The sequence below is a fragment of the Saccopteryx leptura genome, chromosome 2 (genome assembly GCF_036850995.1).
Source record: "Saccopteryx leptura isolate mSacLep1 chromosome 2, mSacLep1_pri_phased_curated, whole genome shotgun sequence".
NCBI lineage: Eukaryota > Metazoa > Chordata > Mammalia > Chiroptera > Emballonuridae > Saccopteryx > Saccopteryx leptura.
The window spans coordinates 194,153,730-194,165,579 of NC_089504.1; the positions used below are offsets into that span (position 1 = coordinate 194,153,730).

Consider the following 11,850-nt stretch of genomic DNA (forward strand, 5'->3'; position numbering starts at 1 on the left):
TTATAATATCTGTTGGGAAGGTCCTATCAAACCCCCTGTACCTTGCCTGACCAAGTGGTGGCACAGTGGATAGAGCGTCAGCTGGAGATGCTGAGGACCCAAGTTCAAAACCCTGAGGTCGCTGGCTTCAGTGCGGGTTCATCTGACTTGAGTGTGGGCTCATATGGCTTGAGCGTGGGCTCAACTGGCTTGAGCGTGGAATCATATATATGATCCCATTGTTGCTGGCTTGAAGCCCAAGGTCGCTGGCTTGAGTCGAATGTCACTGGCCTGAGCAAGGGGTCACTCATTCTGCTGGAGCCCCCCCCATCAAGGCACATATGAGAAAGCAATCAATGAACAACTAAGGTGCCGCAGGAAGAACTGATGCTTCTCATCTTTTCCCCTCCCTCCCTCCCTCCCTCCCTCCCTCCCTCCCTCCCTCCCTCCCTCCCTCCCTTCCTTCCTCTCTCTCTCTCTCAAAAAAACAAAAAACAAAAAAGCCCCTCCTGCACCTTGCAGTCCTATATAAAAGTAAGGACCCCTAGCATAAACACAGTAGGTAGTAAGCCATAAATACGTGAATAATTGGATCATTTAATCCAGGGGTCCCCCGAACTGCAGCCCCCCGAGGCCATTTATCCGGCCCCCTCCGCACTTCCGGAAGGGGCACTTCTTTCATTGGTGGTCAGTGAGAGGAGCATAGTTCCCACTGAAATACTGGTCAGTTTGTTGATTTAAATTTACTTGTTCTTTATTTTAAATATTGTATTTGTTCCCGTTTTGTTTTTTTACTTTAAAATAAGATATGTGCAGTGTGCATAGGGATTTGTTCATAGCTTTTTTTATAGTCTGGCCCTCCAACGGTCTGAGGGACAGTGAACTGGCCCCCTGTGTAAAAAGTTTGGGGACCCTTGATTTAATCATTTAATTAACAGATGAGTCTGAGGCAGTGACGTATACTGCTCACAAAAATTAGGAGATATTTCAAAATAAATATGAAATGATAAAATATCCCCTAATTTTTGTGAGAGTGGATATTCAGGTGGAAGCTGAATGTCAGGCAGTAGGAAACAGAGGCCAGAATTCAAAGGAGAGATGGGCTGAACTAGCAATCTGTTTAAGTCACTAGCAACTCTTTGGAAGTTATAGTCATGAAAAAAGGTAAGATCGCCCAGGTTTAAGATGGACACTGAGAAGAGGACTAGGAGCTCAATCATGGGGAAGGCACAGGAGAAGGCAGTGTAAAACAGATTAACAGGGTGGGCAAGGGCCACAGTAGGTGTCAAGGAGCTCCAAAAAAATAAATGGATTTGGCAAGTTTTGTCATCCTTGGCAACTGCAGCAGAGAGGTGGAACAGAACAATGAGGCCAGATATACAGCAGATAGATGCTTAAGTTCTTTAGCCTAATAACTGAGTAAGACAAGGCTAGTGAAATGACCACTCCAGGACTATCTCTACTGGACGAGAAGGGAGAGAAAATGAACTGGAACTACCGAGGCTCATCATGTACATGGGCTTAGTGGCAAAGAGGTTAAAAACTTTTGGTCATACAACATTTGCTGAACCACTTGCTGTCTGCCACATGCCACAAGCCAACACTGGGACTGTAACAATTAACAGCAAAGGCAATGTCCCTGCCCTCTGACTTAGTGCAATGAGATAAATGAAGTAGTTGGAGACCCCACGACAGATAGGTTAAGGAGACAACAGGGTGGTTTGCCTTGGAAAAGAGGCAACTTCTGCTTTGGTGGTTGGTATAATGGTAGCAATATAAACATTAAGAGAGAGGTATATGCCCTGGCTAGATAGCTCCATTGGTTAGATCATAGGCCTGAAGCACAGAGGTTGCCAGTTCGATACCTGATCAGGGCACATGCAGGAATGGATCTATGTTCCTGTCTCTGTCTCTCTCTCTCTCTTCCTCTCTTGCTAAAATTAATAAATAAAAATTAAAAGAGAAAAGTATATGAGGGATAAAGTTCACATCTAATCATCTCTAATATTTTTATATAAAGGAAAAGACCAAAGGAAAGCAAAAAGATAACATTTCACATTGCTCCTCAAAAAGTGAGATAGTAAGATCCCCATCCTTGACACATAAAGCAACTGAGGCCTAAAAGATAGGACAGAGGCCTGCTGCCATCAAATGGCTAACAAGTAGCTGGGAGACCAGAACCACTGGCCAGTACATTTTTGGTTTCACTCATGTTGACAATTATAAAAAGCAGCATCCCAAACTTGAACAACATCCCCCGGTGCTGCTGCTAGTGGTATGTGAGCCATACAGTTTAAGCCTTGGATGCCTGTATTTTCAACAAAGATCAAGTATTTAAGGAGCTATAAAACAAAACAATAGCAGCAGCAACAACAAAAAACCTTCATATTTGGCAGAGTGGCAAGTCAAGAGCAGGTTCTTAATAAATAACTGATAACCAATACCTGAAATTTAGGGTGTGGATTAGAGGTAATCAAAGAGGAAAGTAGCCAATTTCAAGGCAGAATAGCATAATTACAAGAGCTAGGATTAAGGAGAAAAGCTGTGATTTTGGCAAATTATAGAACCACTCTGTGCCTCAGTTTCCTCACTTATACAACAGGAATCATCATAATACATACACACCTCTAGAGTTACTGTGTAGATTAAATGAGTATATGTAAAGCCCCTAGAACAATGCCTGGTATTTAATAACTGCTCAATCAAGGCTTTAATTTTACTACTATTGCTACTGTTGCTGCAACTACCATTACTAATACTATAGAATGACTTGCTACTAGGTTGGTAATTAAAATTAATCAAAAGGAATTCTACCAGGAACCAGATTATACCACAAAACTCTTTACACATAGTTTTTAAGTTGTCTCCTAAACTGGAAAATTAAAATAAAAAAGTTGTCTTGTTTAGTTAAAGATAAGAAATAGTCCTGTAATGAGATGTTCAGTGTACCATCCTGTACACTTGATGAGCAGAATGACTTTATATGTATCAAAATGTCCTTGGTTGAGATTGTGTCTATCAGAGTGAGACATCCAGACAATTATCCAACGTCCCTAGAAAAAAAAATTCCTCTACATGGTTTATGTTCTTCTCTGGTTTAGGGGAGGTTCAGTGAAGCCTCAAATATTTTTTTTTCCATAGAAAACACAAACATCATATTCTCAGCATCAACTTCAGTTTATTACTGGACAAAAGAAAAATGGGAAGATACCATGTAAATTGGTTACTGACCCTTCATCTTTTCCAAAAGCTTGACTTTGTAAATTTCAGCCAAGTCTAAATGGTTCAGTATCTATCCAAAAGGTGAAGACAGTGCTATATATAGCCTCAGATCGAAGATCAGGGTTGTTAATAGAATGTTGATCCCATGAGTAAAGCTCACAGCTGGGGCCTGCTACAACGAAATTAACATTTCAACAGGAAGTAAAGAGCCATCCCAACAGAAAGGACCACCTGATCCAGCTTTTGAGCACTTAGGGAAAAAAAAAGATCCTTCTGGAAGCTACACAAAGTGTGCCTTCTAGGGTCCCACCTATGGGTTTTTTCTTTTAATAGATCATTCGGTTATAAAAGGAAACACATGCTTATTTTCACACAATATCGGATGGTTAAAAAACTGACAAGTAAATGGTTCAGCTTTAAGTACCAAATGAATATGTTTCTTAATGGTCTACACATTTTTTAAATGCTTTCTTTTCCTTCTCGAGAAAAGCGCAGTTGGAAAATGCACTTGGCGAATCCTTTAGGAATTAATTTCCCTGTACTTAGTCATCCCGTCTTATCTTCACTAGGAACCACCTTATCCAGGTTACGAATTTCTCCTTTGCACTTTGCCCCGGCACTGCGGAAATTAATACTACATTTTTGATTTTCCACTGTCCACTTCGTCGAATTCCGCCTAGTTAACATCGCGCCAGGGCTCGCCTCCCAGACCAGACCGAGGACATTCGGCGCCTCTTTCCTCGAGGTAGTCTGGACGGTCTCAGGCTCAGTGTCCATTTAATCATGGCGTTTGTAATTCAGTCTCCCTGCCTGGACTGCTAGACACCTGACAATTCTGCCCAAGGCTTTTGAAATCGGGTAACCTCAGCCAGACACTACTGTGGCTAACAAGGGAAGGGCAAATAAAGCAAAGCCCGCACCAGCGCAAACCCCGCACGCCGCGCCCACCCAACCGCGAGCCCCGCCACCGCGCCCCTCATCCCGGGGCTCGGTACCCCGCCTCGCCAACGACCCCCCACCCCACGAGACACTCCACGAGCCCCTACGGCTCCCTTCCGAGCCGCTCCACCTTCTCCGCTCGCGCACCCAGCCCTGCAAAACCACCCTGTGCAATTCTACCGGCACTGCCACTACTGGCCACCACTGCCACAGCGCCCCCAAATCGCGCCTGCCCCCTCCCCCATGCCTCATTGTTCCCGGGTTGCCGTAGGCAGCGAGCGCCGCGAGGCTGGCCACGCAATGGGTACAGGCAATAGGGACCGAATTGTCCGCACTCACCAGCGATTCCGCACAGGAGCAGGAAGCGCAGCAGAAGCACCATGGTGGCGGCCCGGCCTTGGGCGGCAACTGTAGGTAGGGTGCTCTCGCCAGGGGTCTGAGTCTCCCCGCGCCTGGCGCGCTCCCGACTGGCTGCCAGCTGCGGCACCTCGCACCCTGCCCGCCCCGCCCTTACTCCGCAGGTGGAACGCGTCACTTCCGGCAGTGGCCGAGTCCCCAGGCACTAGCGGGCTCCGCCAGGCGCGTGGAGTTGCCGTGGCAACCAGGCGCGGAGCGCGGGGCACTCAGTGCCGGCTGCACCTGACCCATTCCAATGGGGAACTCCCGGGTCCGCGGTGCTGGACTTAAAGGAACGCGGGCAGTCACTCGCCCCATCCTGAGCCGCAGTCAGCACCTCCCTATCTTCAGTTAAATAGGGATTTGTGCACTAGGGTCAGGCCAGCCCCTCTCCCCAGACAACTAAACTGTGTTCACGCCGCCTTTGCTTCAGGGGGCGACACCGGACAATGCTTGCCGGCCTACCTTGGGGAAATGCAGGGCTGATCTTGTTCACTGCCCCGCCTGCGCTCGGGAGCGGGTTCGGCGCCTCCGGCCATGCGTCTGGGGGTTTGCTGCGCGGGCGGGAGCTGCAGCATTTGCTCCTGCTCGTTGAGTCGCTTGTGCTGATCAAGAAAGCTCGAGAAGACTTTCCCTCATTTGCAGTAATGCCGGACCGTTCAACTGCAGCTACGGATTTGGGAAATACCCAGACTGGCTTCCCCCGCCTTGTATTTAAAGGTTATTCTAGCCCTGAAACTGGCCAAAGACCAGTGAGCCTGAGAAGTGGGACTAAGTAAAGATGGTTGAAGGCTTGGGGGCGGAGGTTTGGAGGACTGGGGAATTAGACATCTTGAATCGCGGATCTACCCTGCAACGTCGTTTCTGCCTCCTGGTGTCCTCCATACGTGTTCTTGTGTCATTTTGCCGCTTGTTCTCAGTTGCTCTTTTCAGATAACGTTTATTTATAGCAATTGAGACATTGGTGTCTCAACAGTTCCATATCAGGAGAAAAGCAGCGTTGCACAGTGGGTAATTTCTTGGGCTCCAAAATGGGGCAGTAACTGGGCAAGTTACTTAGAAACAATTAGTTTCAGGGGTAGCTATGAAAATTAGATGAGTCCTGACCCGGTAGCTCATTTGGTGAGAGCATCTGTCCCATTAGCCAAGGTTGCAGGTTGGAGCCCTGGTCAGGGCATATACAAGAATCAACCAATGGATGTATAACTAAGTAGATCAACAAACAGATATTTATCTCTGTCTCTCCCTTCATCTCTCTCTAAAATCAATCAATAACTAAAAATTCAAAAAAGTAGGTAATGCAGAAAGGAATGCTTGGCACTGTGCCTGGCACAATAATAGTAAATACTTAGTAAAGTGGAAGCTATTAAAAATAATACTGGAAAATTCTAATTTATTGAACCAGAAAAGAGAAGTCAGTTAGCAGACCAAAATTGCCCAAATGCAATTTAGCCTGGTGATTTGCAACCCTGGCTGCACATTAAGATTATCTGGAGAACTTTCACAGAGTACCAATACCTGAGCCCCACTCCAGACATCCTGATTTAACCTCTCTCCCGTGGAATCCTGACTGATCTAAGGAGAGTTCAGAGTGACCACTAGGGACTATTAGTTAAGAAAACAGGAATGCTACTAAATGTAACTGAAGGTAACAAATATTTGGAATTTGAGCCCTGGCTGGACAGCTTGGTTGGTTGGAGCTTTGCCCTGAAGCACAGAGATTGCTGGTTCCTTCCCCGTCAGGGCACATGTAAGAGCAGCTTGATGTTCCTGTCTCTCACTCAAAAAAAATCAATAAAAAATAAATAACATAAAATATTTGGAACTTGAATTTTTAGTTATCACATTATACTTTATGAAACTAGATATTAAGCATTTAAGTTATTCATATCTATTTCAGACTGTTTTGTGAAAACTTTCCACTGCTAATCACTTCAAAGGAGCACACATTTCTTACAAAGTTGCTACCCTGAATGTCTCCTCCATTGGGTAGAAATTCAACCCACCCTTCAGAGATCATCTCAACCATTTACTAGAGGAAATCTTTACAAATTACCGAAAGGGTGGCTTCTGGTCAGGGCACATATAAGAGCCAACCAATAAATGCATAAATAAGTGGAACAACAAATCGATATTTCACTCTCCCTTCCTCTCTCTCTCTCTTTCTAAAATCAATAAATAAAAAAATAAACTAAAGAAATTTCCAGGCCCTGGCTAGTTAGCTCAGTGGATAGAGTGTCAGCCCGGTGTGTGGACATCCCAGGTTCGACCCTAGTCAGGGCACACATGAGAAGCAACCATCTGCTTTTCTTCTCCTTTCTCTCCCTCTTTTCTCTCTCTTCCCCCTCGAAACCAGTGGCTTGATTGGTTCGAGCATTTGCCTCAGGCACTGAGGATAGTTCAGTTGGTCCAAGCATTAACCTCAGGCACTAAAAAGAGCTTGGTTAATCTGAGCATCAGCTACAGGTGGGGGTTGCCGGGTGGATTCCAGTGAGGGCACCTGTGGGAGTGTATCTTACTGTCTCCCTCCTCTCACTTAAAAAGAAAGGGAAGGAAGGAAGGAAGGAAGGAAGGAAGGAAGGAAGGAAGGAAGGAAGGAAGGAAGGAAGGAAGGAAGGAAAGAGGGAGGGAGGGAGGGAGGGAGGGAGGGAGGGAGGAAGGAAGGAAGGAAGGAAGGAAGGAAGGAAGGAAGGAAGGAAGGAAGGAAGGAATTACCTAAAATGATTTTTATTTTAATTCCTTTCCTTCTAATACTTAAAAAAAAAAATCCTACCTTTTGCCTCCTTTTGTGGTAAGCATTTTTGTAGCTCTCACTTTTCTTACTATGAATATTTCTAGAAGGCCCAAAAGACACGTTATTTATCTTTGTCATTCTTGGAAACACAGCCTAAACACAGCCTAAATACTGTTCCTAGTATCTGTTGAATTGAATAAATTCAGTTCATATAGAAAATACAATAACTAATAAAATAATAATAATGAAAGAATAAACTGTTGTTCATACTCACAACTGTAAACCCACTTTTGTCAACCCCTGTATATAGTATGCTTAAATTTTTTCTGAGAGTAGATCTTATGTTTGTGTTTATAACACAAATAACGACAACAATAATAAAGAGGACAGGAGGAAAGTTTTGGAAGGAATGAATATGATTATGGCATAGAATGTACTGATAGTTCCATTTATAGATATTTAATCATGTTTTTCACATTAGCCTGGTTTCTCTCTTCTCATGCTTCCAATTATCTCATATTTCTTTAAAAATAATAAACACACTTGATATATGTATGCAGTAATTACATGACTTGAAATCTTGGTGTCTGATTTTATTTTTTGTTTTTTTATGCAGATCCTTCCTTTTCTTTGTGTCTTATGATTATTTTTTCTCATAAGCTCATATTTGTGGAACTGTATCTATGTGAATTATTTAAGGGTTTTAAGTGCTTTCCTTGAGGGAGTGTTTGTTTTAACTTCTGCCAGAATCCTAGGGGCACTACTAGTTCAGGAAAACTTTAAAATAATTCTTGACATTAAGTTTCTGAGATTACACAGTTAATGTAAATTTGGATCAGAAACCAGCATAAGGGAGGGCTTGTAGTTATAAACTCTCAGATGAGGTTCATTGCTCTCCTCTCTCTAACAGCCCTTTTAAGTAAAATAACACTCTTGTGTTCTGTAGATGAGCTCTATAAAGCAAACCATGTCCTTCTTTGTTGATAGCCCTCCAGGCTTGCTTGCTCACTTAGCTTGCTCCGTTCAGTTTGTTAAATCACTTGACAAACATTATAATTATATAATAAAATAAAGAAAAGTTGCTTTTGTAAGATTCGATAGTATCTAGCTAGAAAACTGAAATAGTCAAAGATTTCCTCAATGCGTTCCTTAAAATAGCTACATTAAGACATTTCCAGAGCCACATTCTAACTTTCAGTAGCCCTGGGTATTTTTGCCTTTGTGGACATCTGTCACCTCAAAAAATATTTAAAATTGTCTTTTACAGGTGTGTTGGTATAAAGACAAAGTTAATCCATGTGGGGTTATATATATATATATATTTTCTTTTAAAAGAAATGAAGACTTTTTACAGGCTCTGAATGAGTTGGCTCTGAGTGAGTTGACTCTGAGTATTGTCTTCCTCCTTTTCTCCACCCCTAATATAAGTTGTTTTCGTGATGCTCATAATATTAAATTTTTCCTTGAAAGGAAGGAAAGAAGTGAACTTGTACATTTTGTTCTTAGCTCTGTCTCTATTTCACCACTTTTGCCAAAGTCCCTATTTCTTAGGGTGTCTTCTTCTCTAGTCTCTTTTCTCTACTTTTCTTCTTAGCCTAAAATAATCTACAAAGTACTAAATTTGCCCTGTACTAACGATAAGAAAGAGACAGATATTTACTTAGGAATAAAAGTTTGTTGCTTGTCCTATTTAATTAAGTTTGTTCTTCATCTCTACAGTTCTATAGTTTGTATTTTGCCTTTGAGGTGTTTTGTTTTCTTGTTTGGGTGAAAAGAATGAGGACTGGCAGAATAAACCCAGAGAGTATATCTTCTTTCTGGGATTTTACGCTAACTTTAGTGACACCTTTAGAAATAAAATTTAACTCTGTAAACTTTACCATAATCTTGAGAAAGACTTAAAATGGCTGGTGTTTGTGCCGTACACATAGGGGTGTTTTGAGAGTAGATGACTTAATGTTTGCATAGTGCTCTGGGCATTTTAGATCACAGATGCTCAGCTTACCCAGCATTAAACCCATTTAATTTGTACCAGATTATAAGTGTATATATTACAGAAGTAGATGGAACCGCCATATATTTTATATCTTGCTGGTTTCTTTTTGACTGGAGACAGCTTTCTGTCTGATAGGTAATAACAATGCATTACATTTATAGGCTGTATAACGTCTCTCATCCAAGGAGTTCAAAGAACTCAGCAATTATGACTCATTGTTCCTTAACGTATCTCTACAGAACTCCAGATGACATGCATTGAGGTAAACTGGTTATAGGTAATAAAACTAGTCACAGAAGTGTTAAGGTTTTATGTTAACAAGGCATCTTAAGAGTCAGAATGAAATTAGAATAAGTCTCTCTTTCTTTGTATTATTAGACCATAATCAGTAGCATAAATTCCCTCCTTGTGAAAATATGCTCCTCAGGAACTTAAGTTGTGTTTATGGTAAAAATAATAGCTCTTATGCACCTCTCCAAGCTCATCTTATACTCCCTGTCCCCCCTGTAGCTACAGCCACTTTTTGCAGATGCTGTTCCCTTTGCCTTGAATCTTGACCTTCTCAAGCGAGTATCTCCTAGCCACCGTTCCCCTTTCAGACCAAGTGTCCCTTCCTAAAGAAAATCCTGATTAAATCAAATCCAGCATTACAGTTTTTCAAAGTATCAGGCAACTCCCCTACAGACTCTTGCCACAATTGCAATTTTATATTTGAATATGTTGAATTTGATTGTTTGATTAATGCCTATCCCACTCCCCCAGCTGTAGACTCCATGTGGCAGGGAACATGTGTCTTTTTCATTGCTATTGTAGCTCCAGTGTCTAGTATAGTACTTGATACTTAAAATGGGCTCAAAAATATATGTTGAATGAGCTATTCCAGATGTTAGGAAAACTGTTCTTTTAGAATTTGAATCCAAATCCTGAGCTTCAATTTGAAAATATATTCAGAACAAAATGGTTGGCATTTTAAATTATTATTCTAACCTATTTGAATAAGTGTACAGAATGCATTAAAAACTTAATTAAAACCAAAACCTTTGAAATGCTAGTGAGATGAAAAGAGACAAATTAGAAAAAAGTGGAAAGAGGAGAGCTCAGAAAAACTGTGATTAAGGGAAGCCACTGTAGATCATAGACATGACTCCATGGTCACTGGCTTGAAGCCCAAGGTCACTGGCTTGAGCAAGGGGTCACTCGCTTTGCTGTAGCCCCCTAGTCAAGATGTATATGAGAAAGCAGCAAATGAACAACTAAAGGAGCCACAATGAAGAATTGTTGCTTCTCATTCTCTCTCCATTCCTGTCTGTCTGTCCCTATCTACCCTTCTCTCTGACTTTTTCTGTCTCTGCCATAAAAAGGTAGGGGGAGCCACTGTAATTGAATACAGAATCTCTGGTTTTTGGAAGTGTGAAATTAGAGAGGGAAGTGGATTATTTCTATTTCAGGGGTCCCCATTTGAACTCAAGTTTACTTGAATGGTCAGGAGGGCCTCATTATAGATTTTTCTAGGGCAACTGAAGAAAATCTAGCAAATATTAGATGCATTTGACTTATTTGTTTCCTAGTCTTATTGGGTGGTTCACATCAGAGATTCCTGGAGAGTTACTGCCAGCAAAAGCCTTAGATGTACTGACTGGTTGCTCCAGTATAACACACAGAGGGCAAGAATCCCTGTTCTTAGAAGTCAGGCTTTTTTCCCTTGGCTAGGGTGGTTCAGTCATTTAGAGCATCATCCCGATATGCCAAAATTACTGGTTTGATCCCTGGTCAGAGTACATACAAGAGTCAACCAATGAATGCATAAACAAGTGGAGTAATAAATTGATGTTTCTCTCTATTCCCTTCCTTTCTTTCTAAAATCATTAAGTAAAAATTTTTAAAAATTTAGAAACAGAAGTCAAGCTTTTTGATTTAGCAGAAAGAGCAACCAAGGTATGTATGTGTGTGGTTATTGTTTTGTTTTTTGTTTCAAACAGGACCTGCCATAATTCTATCTGGCAGTACCAAGGTTGGATCTGAAGAAAGAAGGAAGAAATAAAAGGAAGGAGATCATTGAAGAATTATTATTGTTGTTAATTTTTCTGTTTTCCTTTTTAAAACATTTTTTCATTGATATGAGAGAGAGGGGTGAAAGGAAGAGAAGGTAAAGGAGGGAGAGAAAGGAGAAGTATCATCTCGCTGTTCTATTTATCAATAGTTGCTCCATTTAGTTGTGCACTTAGGATTGCTTCTCCTGTATGCCTGACTGGGAATCCAGCCTGAGACCTCGGCACACAAGGACAGTGCTCTATCCACTGAGCAACCTGGCCAATTATTGTCATAGTTATAGTAAAAGATGATGGGATCTGAACTCAAGTTGTGACAGTGAGAGTGGTTATGAAGATATTTTGGAGAATGAATGAGCAGGATTGAGCCCAGTTGACTATAGACAGTGAGGAACAGGAAACAATCAAAGCCTTCTCGGGTTTCTGGGTTTGGGCAATCAGTGGATAAGGGTGCTATTAACTAAATAAGGAATAGAGGACAAGCAAGTTTAGTGGAGTGTAAATGTTAGGTTTTTGGCACTTGAGGGACATCCAAC

The 11,850-nt window shown here is 41.9% G+C and overlaps 1 protein-coding gene across 3 annotated transcripts in view; it reads right to left on the reverse strand.

The window, feature by feature from the left end:
- Window positions 1-4,642, reverse strand: part of CXADR (CXADR Ig-like cell adhesion molecule) — a 68,287-nt gene extending 63,645 nt beyond the window's left edge. For all 3 annotated transcript variants that reach the window (XM_066369886.1, XM_066369885.1, XM_066369884.1), the window contains exon 1: window positions 4,480-4,642. In XM_066369886.1, coding sequence (XP_066225983.1) covers window positions 4,480-4,522 — 43 coding nt within the window. In that variant the 5' untranslated portion in view covers window positions 4,523-4,642. The remainder of the gene's footprint in view (window positions 1-4,479) is intronic.
- Between the last annotated feature and the right edge of the window lie 7,208 nt (window positions 4,643-11,850).